Source organism: Loxodonta africana, chromosome 2 (genome assembly GCF_030014295.1).
Source record: "Loxodonta africana isolate mLoxAfr1 chromosome 2, mLoxAfr1.hap2, whole genome shotgun sequence".
NCBI lineage: Eukaryota > Metazoa > Chordata > Mammalia > Proboscidea > Elephantidae > Loxodonta > Loxodonta africana.
This window is the reverse complement of record NC_087343.1, coordinates 25,975,155-25,998,159: the sequence shown is the minus strand read 5'-3', so window position 1 is coordinate 25,998,159 and position 23,005 is coordinate 25,975,155. Positions and strand designations below refer to the sequence as shown.

At 36.3% G+C, this 23,005-nt stretch overlaps 1 protein-coding gene across 2 annotated transcripts in view; it reads left to right on the top strand.

The window, feature by feature from the left end:
• The first annotated feature begins 641 nt into the window (after positions 1–641).
• CDH12 (cadherin 12) overlaps positions 642–23,005 on the top strand; it is a 362,543-nt gene continuing 340,179 nt past the window's right edge. For both annotated transcript variants that reach the window (XM_064270834.1, XM_003407877.4), the window contains exon 1: positions 642–958. In XM_064270834.1, coding sequence (XP_064126904.1) covers positions 728–958 — 231 coding nt within the window. In that variant the 5' untranslated portion in view covers positions 642–727. The remainder of the gene's footprint in view (positions 959–23,005) is intronic.

Below are 23,005 nucleotides of genomic sequence, written 5' to 3'. Positions count from 1 at the left end.
CCTTATGAGACAGTTGTACTCTGTCATGTAGAGTGGCTATGAGTCAAAAATCGACTCGATGCCACATGAATAACAATAACATTTATTGAATATACCATATATTAGGAAACAGATGAATGCATTAGGGAATGTAAGCATTATTATTTTAACAGTGTGCCTCATAAGAAACACACACACACACCCCAAGACAAAGAGAGAAAATATGGCAAAATAGAATCATCCAACCCAAAATGATAATAGTGCTGAGTTGAAGTTCACTTTTAATACAGTGTGATGTATTCCTAAATGAAACATGGTTGTTTTTGCTCATGATAACATCTTTTACTAAATTGTAACTATTTTTTTTTCCAAGTCTGTAAGCAACCTAGATAATTCATCCAAGTTAACAGATTGAATGAATGGCAGTGATTTTTTACCAATATACTTCTCTTAAAAGTGTTCCCTCTGTTTCTTTAAATGTTGGCAGATATAATGAAACTTGGAGTGAACATTGTCATGTAATTTTAGGAATTTAATGTATCTTTGTAAATCTATTTTATAGGTCCCTTTAGATGGAATGTAATACAGCAAGAGTCTTTTCATCAAAAGGATTAATGCCTGTATTATCATTTCTGCAATAAAATAAGAAGCTAAGTGGTGGAGGCCACAGACACCTCAAACCTGGATTCCACAATTCTACACTAAGTGCTGGTGTTCTTATTGCTCTGCTGTTGGAAAGCCTTTGCCAATGCGTACAAGGAACTGTCTATTCCTGCTTCTCTGGGTCCTGTTTGATGGAGGTCTCCTAATACCACTTCAACCACAGCCACAACAGACTTTAGCCACAGAACCAAGAGAGAATGTTCTCCATCTGCCAGGGCGGCGGTTTCATTTCCACCGAGTTAAACGTGGCTGGGTATGGAATCAGTTTTTTGTGCTGGAAGAATACATGGGCTCCGAACCTCAGTATGTGGGAAAGGTAATGGCCTGTTTCTTTTGACAACCAGTTGATAGCGAGGGGGAATATGCATTGTATGTTTAGGTGGATGGTTTGCACAGGAGTTGAACAAACCAGTGACTAAAACACTGGAATTGCAATCCAAGAGACCTGGTTTCTCTTCCTGACTCAATGGCCTGGGTAAGCTTTGGAATATCATTTACCCCCTGTTTGTTTTTTATTTCTCCCTGGTTATTTTAATGAAAGTAGTATACATTTAGTTCCTATCTGTGACATTCTTTTCAGAAGACATGAAGTTAAAATATGTAAATGCTATGAAAATATTATTATAATACATTAATATTCATAGTCATAGACATTCTGAAATTGTTAAGTGACAAGAGACACAGAAAAAATCACCAGGCGTAATTTTTTTTTTAATTGTGATTTAGGTGAAAGTTTACAGAACAAATTAGTTTCTCATTCAAAAATTTGTACACAAATTGTTTTGTGACATTGGTGGCAGTCCCTGCAATATGTCGGCATGTCCCCCCTTCTCACCCCAGGATTCCCATTTCCATTATTCCAGCTTTCCTGTCCCTTTCTGTCTTCTCCTCTCAGGCATAAATATTTGAAATTAATGTTGGTTTTCTTGAATGAATGAGGATGTGTGCCTAACCCCATTGAAAACACAACATACTGTTTGGGATGGGTTCTGAAATATATGATTTGGTTTCTTTATGCTTTATAAATAATTTCTTCATTATCTGTTTGCAAGCTATTGATGAAGCTATTTATGGCCAAAGTAATTAATGTTGGTAGCCAAATACATACATTTTAATTTCTAACACAGCACACAATATGTACGTCTAATTATAAGTTTACAAAGATTTTCATTTTCTTCACAAAATAGTTGAAGACTGTCTATTTCAGCACATATCTGTTTTACTGCTTGTTTTCTTACATAAAAAGTTTGGCCCATGTCTGGAATAAATAATTTTATCTACCCTGCCAAGAAATACTTTCCTCCAAATTCATTTTATTTGAATTTTGTTAACTTTTTTTTTTAATTTTCAAAAGATTTTGACATGGGTTTTAATGAAAACATATATATTTGGAGAGTGTTTCAAATAAAGCCAAAGAGAAAAATGGAAATACCGTTGGAAAAGAGTATTAGGAAGCTGCCATAGAAGATTATGACTCTTGGCCATTAAAGTCCTTAGAGCTCTCTGACAGCCTAAGCTAAAGAGAATACAGTGAGTCTTTTAATTCAAATATTAGGTCAACAGAGTCATTTCCATTTGAGATCTACATTATTTGCACTACAGTTTTTGGAGTTTACCTTATAAAACTTTATTTAAGAAATATCAAATAATATCGTGGAAAAGGTTTTCGGTCACAGATCTGTTGAAAATTACCACGTAGACATGTTTTCTGCTAGGATGTATGAGGCCCTGGGGAAATATCTTTTTGGCGGGGTACCTCTTCTATACATGAAATTTGATTTAACCAAAATCAGCCTGTAAGTACCATTTTGACAGCTCAATTTCTAGCTATCCTGCAAAAGAAGTACAGCATCAGTAAGTAGGTGAAATCTAATTGCTAGTTTACCTTCTAGGAACTAAGGCCCAACCATGAAGACAAGTTCTGGAAATTCATGGGTCATCTGGTCAACCCATAGACTGAGTCGAAGGTCAGAGAGTCCTAAAGGGGAGAAATGCACTCGGGGGCCTAAACATCTCCAGTCCAGCCCACGGTACCCCACCCAGAAGGCATTGTTGCCCACAGCTAGTCAAGGAAGGCACAAGAAGGGATTTGGAAAATTTTGAGGAAGGTTCCTCCAAAACATAGAAGCTCACTGAGACCTTTGATCAGGATAGGAGACTTCACTTACCGGACTAAGGGTGGTACTCCACATATGTTCTGTTTATATGATTACCCAATAAAATTGTGAAATATAATAATTATTAACATTTCTATGGTGAGATCATTTTAAGTACTATACATATTCTAGTGTTTTCTGATTTTTTTAAATATAAGGGTAGAGTTTTGATATCTAAGACAAATGGCGGGGGATCATGGCTCTAAAACCCTGCCTTATGGTTATCTCAGCTCTACTTAGGATGGAAGCTAGACATTACATTGAGGTTCCTAGAAAATGCCTGAGGAGAAGGTATTCTCTATTTTATATTGCAACAGATCCATAGAATTTGGTTGCCAGAATTTGAGGTGATAAAGTTGAGCTTTATTTAAAAATATATGAAACGGACTTTAATTCTATCCTAGATAGAGAAACATCTCATTTCTCAATGGAGGCAAGGAGAAAGGCTTTATGTAATTGCTTATGAGTTCTTGTATGATAGTCCGGAGTTCCACCTTTGTAAATGCTATGACATTATGGAATCCATCTAATTCATTTAAAACACGTATCAGTATTTATAAATACTTATAAGATCTAGTCTATTATTAAATTTTAACTGTGTTGTTTTCGAAAATACATCGCTCCACATTCATATGGTTCTCGAGCAATGTATATTTGTAGTGCAAATGAAGCAGCGGTTGCAAAGATATTCTTTCCAAGTGGAAATTATTTAAAGTTTAATTAATTCTGTCTTTATGTTTTGAGATTTGGGAATAGCAATATAATATGGGGACCAATTCGAGTCATTATATGTATGTGTGTAAACATGTACAAATACTTGTATCCCTTCTTTTTCAAGAAATGCTTTGAGATGGCTCATAGAAAAGTTAAGTATTATAAACAAAATAGAACTCAAGACTAAGGAAAAAGGCAAATGAAAAACGCCAAGTTCAGTGGTCAACAGAGTTACTACTTTAAAGCTTCAGATTTGCCTTTCTGTTTCTTGGCAGCAAGAATGTCCACAGAAAACATTAATTTGCGATTATTGAAAACTCCACTTATTTAGAAAAAAAAAAAAGATTTCCTACTTTGAAATCTAAAATAATGTCCTCATATAGAAATTTACATAACAGACCCTGAGTGACTTTGTAGACACTAACATCAATAAACATACTTAAAGGAACAGATGTCAATAGTGACACCCATTCAAGAAAGGCCAAACTGTGGTACTGGTTACAAAGAATATCACTTTACCTTGTATACAAAGAAATCACGAGTACCCAGAGGTAAAGTCAATGTGTTCCTCAAATAGATATTTTGTATTTGCTGTAACACCTGAACAAATGAAGATTCCACACTGCAGAGTAAGACAGAAATTAATTTTATCTGCGAAAAATTTTAATTCAAATGTTAGCAGTTGCTCAAAGTGGTCATGAAAACCTTGTATTATTACAAACACACACACTAGACGCACATGCACACACGTGTGTGCACTGAAATGCATACACAGTGAGTTGGATATTATACCAACATACATAACCTTTTCTTTTTTTTTTTACATAACCGGGTACCTACATCTGTGTAGCGCTAAGTATGTCATAGCCTAAAAACTATGTATCAAGAAAATAGTCTCAATTTTATCATCAAAGAATAATTGTGAAAATTGGGTTGTCATTGCAGATGGCCTTAGCAGTAATTATTACATCTAAATTATTTACAAGAACTAAAAGATGAAACATTGAGACATAAATAAACCCTAAGTTCAGAAAAAAAAAATTTCTTTCTTAAAAAAAAAAAAAGTTCAAAGGTATCCATTTAGTCAGCATATTTGTGTTTGAGAATGCATTATAATTTGAGATAGTACTAAGCTTTAGGGGGATAAATATAACTATGAAGATCCTTTCATTGCAGTTACAATAGCTAAACTTTATCTTGAGTTCTTCCTTTGGATGTTGTTTTAACTGATTTACATAGTAAACTTTTAAACTTCATCGAAAGAAGTAGAAGGAAGACTATTGGTACCCCATTTTAGTATCATGAAACTGAGAAAGGGGAAGTGATGTAACTTGTCTGTGGCAAAAAAAAAAAATAGTAACTAAGTTCTAGAGCTAGAATTTTAAACCGGATAGTTTAGCCATGGCCCCTGGGAGGCACAAACATTTTCACTTGGCTACTAACCCAGGGTTGGTGGTTTGAATCCATCTAGTGACATTGTGGAACAAATGCTTAGTGATTTACTTCCATAAAGTTACAGCAGTTGGAAACCTGTGGAGTATCATTTTATTCTGACACACATGAATTTGCCATGAATTGGAATTAACTCAAAAGTAATGCATTTGTTTGCTTTTTGGTAGTCTAGCTGTGGCACCAGGAAACGTCATGACTTATAATCTTATAAAACTCTTAAGGTCTAACAGTAATTTCAGTTCTCTCAAATGTACTATAAAAGAGGTCCTGTGGAGCCCTGGTGGCACAATAGTTAAGAGCTACAGCAAGCTGCGGCTGTTAACCAAAAGGTTGGCAGTTTAATTCTACCACCAGCTCCTTGGGAACCTCATAGGGCAGTTCTACTCTGTCCTATAGGGTCGCTATGAGTCGGAATGGACTCCAGGGCAATGGGTTTGGTTTTGTTGTGCCCTAGTGGCACAGTGGTTAAAGTGCTTGATTGCTAAATGAAAAGTCAGTGATTCAAGCCCACCAGCCACTTCATGGGAGAAATATGTGGCAGTCTGCTTCTGTAAAGATTTACAACCTTGGACACCCTATGGGGCAGTTGTACTCTGTCATATAGGGTCACTGTGAGTCAGAATTGAATCTACAACCCTGGGATTAGGGACTACAGGACTCAGGAAGGTCTATGATTATGCTCCAAGATGGAAGAATTCAAGAAAGTCTTTGCAGTTGAAGTAGCTGAGCTGAGTCTTCAAGGATGATTTGATTTTTCCAGAAGAGGTGGTCAGAGGAAAAAAAATGTGTAAGCACTGAGACTTGAATGTTTAAGATGAGCCTAGGTAGCCAGATACAATATAGGCAGAGAGTGTGAAGCCCACCGTGGAGAGTTTGTAAAGAGAGTATGGAAAGGCACAATTCAGGTATTTAGAGTAGGAGAATTTGTTCCTAAAGGTGTTAAGGTCCACAAAGTGTCTTGGTTGAGGGTTAATATGGACTTAATTGTACTTCTAGAATGATCTCTTTTGAAGATATAGCTGGAGGGACGGAGACAGGTGTAGAGATAAACATGTTAAGGAGTAGGTGTTAGTAGATACATCTGGGAATTAACGAAGGGAATGGGATGCTAGAATTGAAGATTTGAAAGTTAAAGAGATAATAAAAGACTTTAAGATCCATTGGTCATGAGACTATGAAGAATAAGACAAATTAGATGAATATTGTCCAGGCAATATCTGTAAAACTTAGTGGATAACTGCATGTAGAGAGTGAAAGAGAAGAAAATGTGAAATATGGCACTGAGATTTCTGACTTTTGTACTGATTTGGAATGAGAATAAGAAATCAAATGATGAATGTTAGATATTATATATCCATAGTGACTTAGAAGTAACCAGGTGAAATACCTCATATATATTTACAGACATTAATCTAGAGCTCAAAAAAGAGAACTATGGTGAAGAGACAAATATAGAAGTATTCTGTGTACACACGGTAATTAAAATCATATAAGCAGGTAATACTCTCTAGGAAAAATTGCAGAGACGGTAAAAGAACACTGACTTTTCAGTGCAAAGCAAATGAAGGATTAGCTAGATCTAATTAGTCAGAGGTAAAAAATAAGCATTACATTGTATCATGGAAGATAAAACAAGAGAAAGTTTTAAGCATAAGTAATGACATATAGTGTCAAACTCTATAGGTCAAATTAAATAATGACTGAAAAACCTTCATTGATTTTGACAGTTAGTGAGCCAGAAGTTGACCTTTGTCACAATGGCTTTAACAGTGCATTAGGGTATTAATGGTGCATTAGGGTAAAGCAGAAGGATATACATAATATAGTTGAATGGTCTGTCTAAAAGAAATTACCTACTTCTTTCTCTAAAGCTTAAAGAATGGAGAAAGGAATGAGTACAGCCAGCAGGCACCATTTCAAAAGTATACTGTTTCAAAAGATGGGAGGTGTTAGCGATTGAGATCTTCCCTATGGAAATACTCATTTTGACCTAATTGCTACACCCACACACACACACACACACACAAAATCAGTGACTGACAGAAAAAGGTGGCTGGGTTGTCAAAAGAAAGAAATGCCAGTTTATTCTTAGGACTTAAGGGAAGTGACTTTTGAAAATATTTTCAGGTGATAAAACCAATCAGCAATGTGCAATTTTCTTCACCAGCAAGGAGAGGCCCAAGGAAAAGAGAGAAAAAGAAAAAAAAGTAGATGATTGGATGGATTCAATACTGAAATTTTACATGACAAGTGTGATGGAAGAGAGAGTAGGATTCTGGCTAAGGAAAAGTCCAAGAGAAGCCAAGGTGGAACTACAAAAAATGAAGTTCCAAATAGGATCACTGATAAAAAAAAAATATGGTTTTATCCATATGTGAAAGACAAGGTAGTGGCGATGGAAATTTTGTAATCACATGTGGAATTTGATTTTGAATTAGTAAAGCAGAAGCAGCAAACAAAAGGAGAGATAAGAAGATAACATTTATAAAATACAATTGCTTTACACAAATAAAAATAGACTAACATTCATAAAATAGCTACAAATGCATTGCAAAAACAATAAACCTATTTAGAGGTTTATTAACACAGTATTAGGGTGACATTCTGATATTTTGGAATGAACATGATGTTACAAATTTATACTGACATACTTCTAAGATACTTTTCATAGCTCAAAAATGTGTATCTTTTTTTGGTTCCCGAGCAATGTAGCTTTTGAGAAGCCCATATTCCCGTTTCATTACGCAATTTACTCCTGAAGCGTGAGTGTTCAATATCAGAGTGATCCCTGTTCGCGTGAGATTCAATGTTCAGGTAACCAACTCAGTCTTCTAAGAAGTCTGTCACAAGCTGAGTCTGATGTATTACATCCCTGCCATTCAGATATCACAGTTACAAGTTGATAGAAATGGGAATGCTCACATCCTATTTTATTGAAAATGCAGAGAAAAGGAAACGTTGCTATCATGTGGGTATTTAAAATCTTAAGCATCCCCTTGACTCCTTCCTCATTTACATGCCTGAGAAGCTTTACAGTAGGTTCAAGGGCCCTAAATCAAGGTCTTTGTTTTCTTTCTTTTTTTTTTTTTTTAATTGTGATTTAGGTAAAAATTTACAGAGCAAATTACTATCTTATTAAACATTTAATATGCAAATAGTTCTGTGACATTGGTTGCCAACCCTGCAATGTGTCAACACTCTCCCCTTCTCCACCTCAGGTTCCCTGTCCATTTCTGCTTTCTGTCTTTGTTTTTGGGCTGGTGTGCCCATGAGTCTAGAATACATGATTGAGCCATGAAGCATGTCCCTTGAGTGTGTTATTGTTGGCCTGATAGGCCTGTCTAATCTTTGGCTGAATCTATTCTACTGTCAAAGAGTTTGACCTCGTTGCTCATCAGAGCAGATGTAGCTACCTGCTGTGTCTGCATGGGGTACCAGAAGGAACCACTTCGCCTCATTTTTAGTTTTTTTGTTTGTTTTAGGCTAATCGGATGTTTACTGCTCACTTTGGACCTTAAGCATAGCCCTGAGTTTTATACTCTGTCTCAACATGTGAGACTACTTTTAAAATAATTATCTTTCAATATGATAAGATAGTAATACACTTAAAAGGAAAATTACTTGAAATTGAATTTGAACAAATAAATGATATGCAAAAGTTCTTGTCCAGCAGTTAATGTCCATTGAATGTCTGTTCTCTCTCATTTACGATTCGTTTCTCGCTTCTAGTGTGATAGTAGTGTCCTAACAGCTGCATCACCCAAGTTTCATGTGGTTACTTTAATGGAATTGCAGGGCCTTGAATATTTTTCAAATATCTTTTAATCAATAGAAGAATCACGACAACCAGAATTTATAAAATAACATGGAAACTGTTAAGATTTAACCGCTGTGTTTTTATTTTTCTCTTTCTCTCTTCCATCGTTGTTCTCCTTCTCCTGTCCCACCTCCTGCTTGTTCTTTCGTCCTACCTCTATCTCTCACGGCCTTTCTATTCTTTTAAACGCTTTTCTACATCACCAGGGTCGTATGCCTCATTATGGTTATTTTAAATCTATAATAAGGAGTCAGGAGTCTTTGATTCTAGTTTCAGGTCTTAGAAAATTAACCATGTGAAAGCACTAAAGCATTTGTGTGTCAATCCATATTACTAATCGTGTGGTAGGATATCACACACCCGGATTCAACTATCGCCAGTAGTACGTGCAATTGCCACAAGCTACACGGTGCACTTGATATGTCCGTGGTGTGTGTGTGTGCTTCAGAAATCTCCCCTGTAAAATACCAGCTGGATATTTGAGAAAACAGTGTTCTCTGCGGGCTAAGACTGTTGAACATCTCCAACACGTATATTGTACCAGCTGACATGAAACTGGCTCCAGTAGAGTAACTGGAGAAGAACCCTGGAAGAGGTTGCCTATGTGGAAAGACAACACAGATAAATAGGGAGTGCAGTCGTGAGCTGGATGATTCAGAAGATTTCCAATGTGATGCTCTTATCTTCAAACAACGTGGAATTTATGAACACATACCACGGTCATGCCACTCAAACCTATACTTGAAATATGAATGGGTTCTTTTTGTACAATTTAAATATAGCCTGTGTATGTCAAAGACATCACTCTCTTTTCTGACTCAAACATTAAAACCATTTTCATAGAAGGCACTATCTAGCTATCTATATATATTTCTTTGTTCATGAGGCATGATATAATGCTACTGACATTTAACCACTATGACTAATACATAAAATTACTGTTATAAAGCCATATTATTCCTACTTCTGGAATTTCTCGTACATATCGCAGAAAGGGAGCTCCCAACATAATATATATTCATGTAACAACCTTAGAATAGACTTACAGCACACCCGTTGCCATCAAGTCGTCTCTGACTCATAGCACCCCTATAGGACAGTGCAGAACTACCCCACAGAGTTCCCAAGGAGTGGCTGGTGAATTCAAAACGCCACTCTTTTTTGTTGGTGGCTGTAGCTCTCAAGCACTGTGCCACTTCATTATTAAGGAATACAATTGCTTTTTGAAGTTGTGGTTTTATGTCTACAGCCAAGAACTTGTGAAGTTAGTCTTCCATAGTTTCTTGAATGCTGGAAGAAGACATGAAGTTTCTGGGTCAGAGAAAAGGGATTGTATTACTCACAGCACAACAAGCAGTATGAGCTTCAGCATATTTGAGTCCGTTCCCCTTTACCTGAAGTACCATTCTCCAAAACGCTGTTTTGAAAAAAAAGATACTTAGACCCCCCTCATGCAAGACATATAGGAATGCGAAAGATCCATGGAGAACTGTCTCCCAACACAATATAGTGCAGTGACTTATTGAAGCAAGAGCATTATAACGTAGTAACTTAGTGAAGTTGGAAGAAATTCCAACACTTTCTTCTGACAGGTAACTGAATTGCTATGTCAACAGTCAAAACAGGGCTCTCTCTCCCACTCTCGCTCTTTCTCTCAGGGGTGCATGTGCTGTGTGCACACACCCACAACATATAATTACAGTGTTTCAAAACTCTTATGTTCTAAATATTGCTCTTAGAATTACCAAAGATGGGTGGAAATGAATATATGAGGAAATGTCTCAAGTCTTCTTCTGGGATTTCTCTTCCTCCTGGGCCCCAGTGATATTGGTTTCCACAAATTAACCATCTTCTCATTAAGTATAACGTATTATTTTTTAATCTAAGTGATACAGAACTTATCTTTCAAACATTGAATATAGATAATTATTTTTTGCTTTTCCACAATTGTACTGATAATCTCATTCCTTGATTAAAAATGTAAGAACTACTCTTTACACAATAAATATTGATTTAATATAATAAGGAGCAGAGATTTCATATGGATTTAAATTTATGTTTATTTTACTGAGTATTCGGCACTATTGGATTTTTAAATAGCCTGAGCGAGTCCATAAAAAATTATAGGTTTTTATGATATTTTCAGCCATCTCTCGTAAAGAATATGAGATTGTAATTCAAAATGTTGTGCCCAAAGTGGTGGGAATTAAAAGTGCAATGATAGTTTTGTCTAATATGTTAAGAGTTGTAAATACATTTCTAAGCTTAGTAAACTTATAAAGGGAACCATGAATTGGTAGCATTAGAAAGATGAAATTACAGTTGGGTAAATATAAAACTTGTCAGCTACTTTTTCTTTTTTAATTGTGCTTTAGGTGAAAGTTTATAGCTCGTTAATTTCTCATACAAAAATGTATACACACGTTGTTTTGTGACATCAGTTGCAATCCCCACAATGTGACAGCACACTTCCCCTTTCCACCCCAGGTTCCCTTCGTCCGTTGGACCAGTTCCTGCCCCTTCCTGCCTTGTCATCCTGCTTCTGGAAAGGAGCTGCCCATTTAGGCTCATGTGGGCAGGGGGGACCAGTTTAACTAGGAAGCACACTCCTCACGTGTATTATTTTTTGTTTTATAGTCCTGTCTAATCTTTGTCTGAAGAGTGGGCTTTGAGAATGGTTTCGGTTCTGGGTTAACATAGCATCTGGGGGCCACAGTTTCATGGGTTCCTCCAGTCTCAGTCAGACTATTCAGTTTTTACATGAATTTGAGTTCTGCCCCACACTTTTCTCCCACTCTCTCTGGAACTTCCTGTTGAGTTCCCCGCCAGGGTGGTCATTGGTGTTGTCAGCTAGTTTTACAAATAAGTTTTAAAGGGAAACTTCTGAAGTGAGCCCTGAAGAAGAACAAGTGTTACATTTTATAAACAAGCAGAAGAATAAAAAACTGTACTTTGAAAAGGAAGTTAGGACCCAAACATAAGATAAGAAATAAACCAAACCAAGCCAAAACCCATTGCCATGAAGTTGATTCTGACTCATAGTGACCCTATAGAACAGAGTGGAACTGCTCCATAGAGCTTCCAAGGAGCACCTGGTGGGTTTGAACTGCTGACCTTTTGATTTGCAGCTGTACCACTTAACCACTACACCACCAGGGTTTCCAAAATAAGAAATAAGTGGTTAAAAGCACAGTCTTTCCAGAAATTTTTCCCATAAATTAAAGCAGTTTGAACACCAAACAGGAAAACATTTAAACTTTCTTATCCACTAAATAATCCTGAATGATGAATTACTGAAAATTCTTCCTTTGCTTTACAGTGTCTACAAATTAGAACACTGAATGTTTTCTTTATGCCTTGTCTTAGTTATCTAGTGCTGACATAAAACACATTTTTTGTTACACATACTTATTTTTTGTTAAAAAAGCAAAAATGTCACTTTAAGGACTAAGGTGCACCTGAGGACCCATGCTTCCAATGGCCTCATATGCACGCAAAAGCTGAGCAATGAATACAGAAGACCAAAGATGAATTGACGCCTTTGAATTGTGGTATTGGTGAAGGATATTGAATATACCATGGGCTGCCAGAAGAACAAACAAATCTGTCTTGGAAGAAGTACAGTCAGAGTGCTCCTTAGAAACAAGAATGACGAGACTTTGTCTCATATACTTTGGACTTGTTATCAGGAGGAATCAGTCCCTGGAGAAGGACATCATGCTTGGTAGAGCAGAGGGTCAGTGAAAAAGAGGAAGACCCTCAACAAGATGGATTGACACAGTGGCTGCAACAATGGCTTGAGTATAACAACAAAGATCATGAGGATGGGGCAGGACTGGGCAGTGTTTTGTTGTATACAGGCCACTATGAGTCAGAACCAACTGGATGGCACCTAATGGCAACAACATACTCAGGGTCGTACTTTGTCTCTCGTGGACTTATTCTAATTTTCTTCAGTTTGAACTTGCATACGAGCAGTTGGTGATCTGTTCCAAAGTCAGCACCAGCCTTGTTCTGACTAATGATATTTAGGTTTTCCATCTTTTTCTTCCACAAATATAGTTAATTTGATTCCTGCATATTCCGTGCGATGAGGTCCAAGTGTATAGTCATTGTTTATGATGTAGAAAAAGGTATTTGCATGAAGAAGTTGGTCTTTCAAAACTATATCATGTGATCTCTGTCATTATTTCTATTAAAAAAAGGCCATATTTTCCAGCTACCAATCCTTTCTCTATGTTTCTAACTTTCGAATTCCAAGCACAAGTATTTATCCGTGCATCTTGATTGTATGTTCTGTCAATTTCAGACTACACAAATTAGTAAATAATTTCAGTTTCTTCATCTTCAGCTTTAGTGGTTGGTGTGTAAATTTGAGTAATTGTCATATTAGCTGGTCTTCCTTTTAGGTATATGGATATTATCCTATCACTTACAGCGTTGTACTTTAGGATAGATCTTGAAATGTTCTTTGTGATGATGAATGCAATGCCATTCCTCTCCAATTTGTCATTCTTGGCAGAGAAGATCATATGACCGTTTGATTCAAAATGGCCAATACCAGTCCATTTCAGCTCACAAATGCCTAGGATATCAACGTTTATGAGTTCCATTTCCTTTTTGACAATTTCCAATTTTCCTAGATTCATACTTCATACATTGCACATCCTTAGTATTAATGGATATTTGCAGCTCTTTCTTCTCATTTTGAGACATGTCACATCAGCAAATGAAGTTCCTGAAAACTTGACTCCATCCACATCATTAAGGTCAACTCTATTTTGAGGAGACAGTTTTTCCCCAGTCATATTTTGAGCTCCTTCCAACCTGAGGGGCTCATCTTCGGCACTATAACAGACAATGTTCCATTGCTATTCCTAAGGTTTTCACTGGCTAATTTTTTTTTAGAAATAGACTGCCAGGTCTTTCCTTCTAGTCTGTCTTAGTCTGGAAGCTCAGCTGAAACCTGTTCACAAGGGGTGACCCTGCTGGTATTTGAAATACCAGTGGTATAGTTTCCAGCATCGCAGCAACCAACAAGGCACCACAGTATGACAAACTCACAGACACGTGGGGCTAATTTGCATAATGGAGAAAAATAACTTAAAAAATTTTTTTAAAAGCCTCTGTTTTTCTTTTGTATATCATCTCTCATAGTTAGTACAATAAGTAATACACATTTTCAATTATATATTAATTCTACATTTTATTACAGATCATTTAGATTTTATATTTTAGAATGTCAATATTTAAATTTGATATTTAGTGTCATTAGATACAATGTATGTCTTTATGAAAAAGTACAGGACATGCTCCAGTTAATGGATTTCTCAGATGTATTTTTAGATTTTGCTTCCATCGATTAGTTTGTTCTGTAACATACAATTTTTGGTTAAATGTCAAACTTTAGTTATAACATGTAGTATTAAATACAGTTAACAGATGATTATTCAATTTATATCATTCAATTGCTTTTAAAGTACAGTCAGTGATATTTAAGAAGTCATGCCTTTATTAATAATTACAAATAAGTATTACTGACTGGATTTTTTTTTTTTTTTTTGATCAATAGATGACCAAGGGTGGTTTTTACATTAATAATTAAGAATCTGTGTAGGGGAATGATCCAGCTCGATTGAGTAAAATAATCAGCTAAAACAAACAATCAAAAAGTAATAATAATAAATACAATAAAAAGTACACTTTCGGTATGTAAGCTTCTTGTGGGGCATTTCAGGAAGACCAATAAGATTCAGATACAAATAAGCAGGGAGTGTGAGAATGTTATGGTAAGGGTAAAATATGAGTCTGGATGGAGGGAAGAGTGAATGTTGTCAGGAATGAAAGGATAAGTTCAAAACGTTCCCCTTATGTCCTAGGCTTCAATAGTAAGGAATGGTAAAGTCAGGTACTCTTACTTGCTATTTTAAGATGATTAGAAAAGAAGTCCTTATATTCTATTTTAGCAGGATATGTAGTCCCTTCCCAGGTAGCTTGCACTGGTCATGGGTAAGTTTTCCTTGCACTCACCTCTGCAGGGCTTGAGGTACTGACTGTAACCACTCACTCTTCCTGGCTCAAAGTCTACTTGGGTCCGCAGTACAGGTCTTTGCTGATTTTCTCAAGCCACCGATGCTCCTCACACTGCAAAGAAATCTTTTTAGCGATAAACCAGTTAGACATAGCATTACCCCTGTTGTCAGAGTGAAATTATTAGTAGCACCCGTGTTTACTTTCCAAAGTGTTCCTGTTGGATGATAAATTATGTTCATCTTAGTGTGTGCTTCCTTTAGAAAATTACCTGGATATTAAAGGGTATAACTATATCGTTATTGTTGTATTAAATCACACATGTGTGCAGCCATTTTGCTTGAAGCATACTCATCTTGGTTGGTTGGGAGGGCTTCTACCATCGGCTGCATGCTAAGTCTAAAACAGCACCACTCTCCCATAACCTAGTCTTGGTTTTGACACAGATTTTTCCCATCATTATGTTATTCTTCTGAGACATTTGGCCTCAGTTAGGAATTTGAAATGCATTGGATGCATTTTATAATATTCATAGTCTCTGCATTTCTACCAGAAAATGCTTCTGCTCTTTTACAAACCTTTCGATGAAAATAGAAAAGTGCAATACAATTTTATCAACCATATCAGCTAAGATTTGGGCACACAGACCTTTGTCAAAGCAGAATGTCCTATTACAAAGCATTGCTTTCCCATCAAAGGGTAAGTTCTTTACCATAAGTCTGCATAACTTAGGTCATTCTATTAGTTCTTTCCAGAAGGAGGAACGATTTTTCCCTCTAACCACCTCTCAGAAATAAGAGAAAGTCTGGTTCAAAGGTAAATCCTAGTCTTCTTTCAAGGCAAAAATTCATCAGAAGTTTTCTAGTTGAATTTTTTTTCCAGCTTCAAAACCAAAAACTCAAAACGCCGCCAGATACCCACTAATAATATTATGCCGAGAGATAATTTAGATATAAACTAGCTAGTTCCTCCAGCTCTGGGAATTATTTATAATTTTTATAGAATTTGACCAAGTGGAGAGATTAAGAAACGAGCCTCTGGAGTAGGGATGATGTTTCTAGAAAAGTTTCTTGAAAGAATATGGTTTCCAGTGTTTAGCAAATGATCTACGTTATAGCTCAGGGGTGAAGTCCAAGGAAAGACTTTAAGTTTTCCTTAGCCAGGGTACATAGCAAAAACTAAATTACGATATGGTAGATGATGAGCAAAGCCAAATAAAAGACCAAAAAAAAAAAAAAAAAAAAACTAGGTCCTTCCAATTCTTGAATAAGTAGCCTAATTTTATTATCCTAATGCTCTTGGAAACCAACTCAGCTTCTGAGAAATGATACAAGGAAATTTTCAGTCATGGTTAAAGATTATTCTCATGGAGTACAGAATAGTTACTTGGAGTTAAACTTAAAAACATGTGGATTTAAGCATTGCTAAACCTGGCCTTGGAGGAAGGCTTAGGAATGATAACAGTGGGATTGAGTTGAATATCTCTGTGAAATGTAACAAACGAGGGATAATATGGGTGGTAATAAAGCCCACCATTTAGTATTTTCTGATTTCTACGTGGCCAGTTTCCAGGTATTATTTCGTTATTTCTCACAGCATTCCTAAGAAGGAAATCCTATTGTTTTCTACATGTTACAGAGAAGAAGTGAAGGCATAGAGAAAATCTGTCATTAGCCACAGGTAGCTATAAAATCGTGGAGCTGGTACCCATACCTAGGCCTTCTCACTACAAAGCCAGAATAGGAGTCACTGTAATTAAGAGAGGAACATGTCTGCAAAGCCAGGATAACATTTAACAGTGTGTAATATGCTTCTTGGCAAATGAAGCATGTTAACAGAGAATAAAATAAGTTCCCAAATGAGACCAGGCTGTTGGTGAAAACCCCAGGAAGCCACGTAGGGTCAAGTCCATTATTCATTCTCATGATGTCACTTTCAAGGAGATAAAGTGATGATGTCGAATGGACTACAACTTCAGGCATATGTTAATTCAGTCCCTGAAGAAGGACATTACAATCACTCAATTATTGGATAAAGAACGCTGAGACAGTTTATGTTTCAACAGAAATAAAGAGCTTCAGAGCAGCCAGACTTGTAAGAAACTTCTCCAAACCAGAGATACAGATGTGTACTTCAGACATTTTCCTTCTTCAATCAGGGTGATTTTTTTTTTTTTTTTTTAAGCAACACAGAATATTTGGTATCCTAAATAAAAACAAAACAAACCACACCACCAACAACCAAAAAATTACAAATATAACAATTATGTAAACAAATGTATTGAGATACAGGCAACAATTTTCTTCAACCACCAATTTTAAAATATGGTATAAGTACAGAACACATTTGCTGGTAAATATTAGAGGGCAAAATATACAATGATGTATCTCACAGAGGTTTTAAGTTCTGCTTTGGAAATTCCTTGCCTGGGACTGATGCTGCTAATTTTTTGCTATTTTTTGTTTCACTTTGTGATAAAGGGTTACAAAACTAACTTCTATATTGAAGCAAACTTTAGCATACATTTAACATATGTAATAAATGTTTTATTATTAACAAATGTTAAGAAAGAGATTCCATGAAGCTTGACAGGAAAATTCCTGTGGAAAATAACAAAATGCATAGACCACTTGCCAAAATACATTTTGAATTCCATTTATTTACTGTTAAGGAAAAACCAATTTTGTGAATCAAAACAACCCAGCCAAATCTGCCATTTTCTTGTCTCATTACAAAGCAAAGGGGTGAAAGAGGTAAACAAAAACAATGCCTCGTCGCATGTGCACCAAAAATTATCACCATTAAGTTCCAGGGCTGTGCCTCCGTACAGCGCAACGTGCCACTTCATGAATAGAAGGTAAATTAGAGGTGAGGCAGGGTGGGCAATTATTGGTGAGTGAGTCACAGGAAAATATTCACAAACACCGGCTGAAAGGGAAAGATAATCACACATAGTTTTAGGTTGCCAGTTACGCGCATTGAAGTGAAACCAATGAATTGTGAAAGAAAACAGTGTGCAAATTTCTATTCCCTTATTGTTGTGAGGAAATGTGGACAAAAATGTAGCAGGAATATACTTCAAACAAGATTATGAGAAAGAAAACACATTTTAATGCATTGCATTATTGGTTTTGTCGTGTGCTTTGTTGTGCCAGGGAAAGAAACTGTAGGAGGCTTTGCAGACATTACTTACTTTATTGCTTACAAGACTTTTACCAAGGAAATGTGAAATGTAGGAAGCTCCAATCCGCAGGTTCCCATTCCAGAGCAGAATTGTGGTTGAAAGAAAATGTTCTACCTAATGAAGGGGGATTTCAAAATATTCATTTTTTTTTTTTTTTTTACATTCAGTTCTTGGAGGCCAGGATGGAGACAAGCAATTTCAAAATAATGTTTTTTTTAAATGCTATTATTTTTCCTCTTATATCAACTACATGCATCCCCAAAACATCTCTTCTCAAATTCCATGCTTCCCAGTCTCTGAAAAGTGTTCTCCACTTCTAGATCTCTTCCACCCTTCCCCACATCCTCTTTTTTTTGGATTAACTAGTTGCCCTAGAGTATTTGGACATGTGGAGACTCCATATGTTTCAGGGTAGAACTGTACTCCATAGGGTTTTAAATGTCTGTAATCTTTTGAAAGGAGATTGCCAGACCTTTCTTTCAAGATGCCTCTGTGTAGATTCAAACAGCCACCCATCTGCACCATTTGTCTGATCTGCAATGAAATGTAAAATATTGGGAAAAGAATGTATAGACTAGAATGGTTGTATTTCATTAAGTAAAAAGGCAACTCAATAAGAGAAAAAAATATGATTTAGGATCTAGGTGAGTATGTCTTAGTATCGACTTCATCATAATGAAAAAAGTAATAGTAAAAAATAGCTCTTAATTATTAAGTGTCTCCTATGTGACAAACTCTGGAGTCAGAGAGTTCAAATAATGCCAAGGGTGAGGCATTATGAGGATCCATTTTAGGAAGGGTCCATCTCCCAAGTGTCATTCATATCTCTGCCACAACAGTCAGGTTTTGTTATAGCTCTACTTCCGCTAAAGCAGGAGTTACATATGGTTCATCACAATCACTTGGCACAATTGTTACAAGAAAAAGAATAGTGAACTTTTAGAGTTCTTCCTGACAGAGCATGATTAGGACTTGGGTAGGATACAGAAAACTACATTTTTATCAGGAAACCCCAGAAAACCTGATTTAGATGTTTCAGAGATCATACTTTGAGAAACATTGCCTTGGAATTCAACAAGGACTCAGGTTTTTAGACAAACAAATTCCATTGCATGTTTCTAATAAGATCTGTGACCATGGGGTAGATCAACTCAGAATATGTGCTAATTTTATGGTTGAATTCTCTCATCAGGTATTCTTAGTTTCCAAATTGTCAGCTTTTGAGGAAACTCTCCATTGAATACCAACTGTTGAGGACAGACTGTGATTTCCTCAATTGCTTGTAATCTACCAAGAAAAGAGTTCGAAATAGTCACAGTAATCCAAGACTAAATTAATTCCAGGTGTATGCAGCTTAACAGGGTGATAATTGGATAGCAGGTGAACTGAAATTGGAAACAGAAAATGCGTGTAACGATTGTTTAGACATATGTAACTGCTGAGATGTATAATAAGTTTAACTTGATGTTTCCATTAGAAAATTGTAATAGTACTAACCAGTAGATTAATAAATTTTGTTCATATAAATTAAGCAAATTTTTGTGAACCCTTACTGTATGTCAAGTTGTGTTTTAGACACTGGGAATACAATAAGGATCTCATACTCAAATATATTTGAAATTATTTAAGCTCAATACAATGTGTTGGAAGTTATTATGTCTATATAGGTTACAGTTGCATTACAGACATGAATTTTTAATCCTACATTAATGAGGATCCTAGGGAGATGAGAGGGTAGATGGAGAGGAAGAAGCTGGACAAAACTCAGAGAGGATTTATGGGCTGGATAATAACCAATCTTCACTTTTGGTAATAGGAACTCACCATTTAGATCAACTCTCAGAGGAGAGGAAAGGAATAGAGCTACTATAGAAGGAACTGTAGCTACAAAGCATGTATGTACATACAGACCTTTGGCAAAACTATTAGATGTTCACATCCTAAGAATAAGACCAAATAAGTGGTTTGGGAGAGAAAATAAATGATGCAAAAGGGTTTCAAATGAGCCAAGTCAAAAGGGTTATTCTATACCTGATAAGTCGCTTTGTATTCATTCTGTAGAAAATGGGATTATAATCACAGGTATTGTTGTTGTTAGGTGCCATCCAGTCGGTTCCAACTCGTAGCGAACCTATGCATGACACAGGTTTAGGAGTTAGAATTTACAACACATATTTTGGGGGACACAATTCAATCCATAACACTTCCCATCTCAAAGTCCTTAATTTAATCACACCTGAAAAATTCCATTTCTCCTGTACTCACCAGCTCCTGTAAAGTCACCATGAGTTGAAAAAGACTCAACTGTAATGACTAGTTGAACCAGTAAGTAGCCAGTAGTTTTCTCAAAATTGCTTATAATTCCATAACTCTGACTAGACATGCTCTTTTGTTTACACTTGGGGGCACCGGGTGGCATAAATAAATAGTTAAACACTTGGCTATTAATCAAAAGTTGTCAGTTTGAATCTACACTGGGACATCTTGAAAGAAAAAAAAGACTGACAATCTCTTTCCGAAAGGTCACAGCCATAAAAACCTTCCAGAATTCAGTTCCTCTCTGAAGCACATGGGGTCACCATGACTCAGAATTGACTTGATGGCAACTGGTTAGTTTATTGAAATTGACAAGGCAGCTTTCTAATACCAATGAGTTAGCTGTGTGTATTAGTTTCCTATGGCTGTTATAAAAAAGTCACCAAAATTTTAGTGGCTTAAAACAACACGTATTTATCATATTTCAGTTCTGTAGGTCAGAACTACAAGATGAGTTTCAATGGGCTAAAATCAAGGTGTCAGTAGGAGTGCATTCCTTCTGAAGGCTTTCTTAAGTAAATTATTTGTCTTTTCCAGTTTCTGGGGGACAACCACATTTTTTGGTTTGTAGTTACTGTTCCCATCTTCAAAGCCATCAGTGGTCAGCTGAGTCTTTTTCAGGCAGCATTAATCTCATTCCCTTTTTTCATAGTCAGACCTCCTTCTTTGATTCTAAGAATCCTTGTGGTTACACTGGGTTCACCCTGATAATCCAGAATAACCCCTCTGTCTTGGTTTTCTAGTGCCTGCTAGAACAGAAATACCACAAGTGGGTGGCTTTAACAAAGAGAAACTTATTTTCTCACATTTTAGGAGGCTAGAAGTCTGAAATCAGGGCGCTGGCTCTAGGGGAAGGATTTCTCTCTTTGTTTGCTCTGGGGGAAGATCCTTATTCCTTGTCTCCTTGGTAATTTTCACATGCTTTGGCATCTACCCCCTTCTCTGCTTGCTTCCTTCCTTGCTTTATCTCTTTTGTATCTGAAAAGAGATTGACCTAAGACAAATCCTACACTGCTATGGTCTCATTAACATAAGAAAGAAAACCCATTCCTAAATAGGATTATAACCACAGGTATATGGGTTAGGATTTACAGCACGTATTTTTTTTTTTTTTATCGGGGGGGCACAATTCAATCTGTAACACTTCTCATCTCGAAGTCTTTAATTTAATCACACCAGAAAAATCCCATTGTCCATGTATATAGCATATTCACCAGCTCCAGGGATTAGTATATGAACAGCTTTGGGGATGGAGGGGGGAGGGCATTATTCTCTCTACTGCGCTGAAATTTTATTTTCAAAACTTATTTTCCAGACATTTTCTTATTTTCTGTTTGTATTCATATATGATTTATTTGTGATTCTCCTACTTTCCAAATTTAGCTCTTCTAAATACTATTCATTCTCAATTTTAAAGTAGATTAACAAAAAAAAGTATAGGTGAAGATTAAAAATAAATATCAATTTCCCTCCCTTCCTATCTAAAGGAAACCCTGGTGCAAAATCAATTTTCACTTTTCTAAGTAATCAAAAATAAAATTCACTTAGACTAAGAAAAATAACTGCATTAATTCAAGGCATTGAGTTATCTCAAATCTGCCTTTTATTGTCTTTGACTAGAAAAAGCTAGTTTAGAAAAACCTATTATTAAAAATATTTTCGTAAGAGTAAATTACATCACGCTTTAAAACACCAATTAAAGCTTGATTACATTTTATAGACCCTAAAGGCTAGTAATACTTTCTATTTACAGATGACAAAGAAATATGCCCTGTGTACGTAGCTCATTAACAATATCATGGCTCTAAAAACGTGCATGTAGTGATTGTTCCCACCACTCATCTGCTAGTTTGTCGTACTGTGGGGGCTTGTGAGTTGCTGGGATGCTGGAAGATATGTCACCGGTTATTTCGAGTATCAGCAGGGCCAACCATCTTGGGCCGGTTTCAACGGAGCATCCAGACTAAGACAGACTAGGAAGAAAGACCTGGTAATCTACTTCAAAAAAAAAAAAAAAAAAGGCCAGTGGAAAACTTATGTATAACAGCAGAACGTTGTCTAGTATAATGCCAGAGAATGAACACCTCAGGTCGGAAGGCGACTGGGGAAGAGCTGCCTCCTCAAAGCAGAGTTGACCTTAATGACGTGGATGGAGTCAAGCTTTGGGACTTCCATTTGCTGATGTGGCACGATTTGAAATGAGAAGAAACAGCTGGAAATATCCATTAATAATAGGAATGTGGATGTATGAAATACGAAACTAGGAAAATTGGAAGTTGTCAAAAATGAAATGGAATGCGCGAAGATTGATATCCTAAGCATTAGTGAACTGAAACAGACAGGTGCTGACCATTTTGAATCAGACCATCATATGGCCTACTGTGCCGCCCACTAACCACTGCCTTAGGCATGACAAATTGAAGAACAACATCACAGTCATTGTCAAAAAGAACATTCCAAGGTCAATCCTGAAGTATGGGCACACCTTGGAGACATTGTGTGTTCGGTTCCAGACCACCACAATAAAGTGAATCACGGGAAAGTTCTGGTTTCTCAGTGGATATAAAATTTATTTTTATACCATAATACAGTCTATTAAATGTACAGTAGCATTATGTCTAAAAAAATGCATATACCTTAATTGAAAAATATTTCTAAAAAATGCTAACCATGATCTGAGCATGCAGAAGTCAT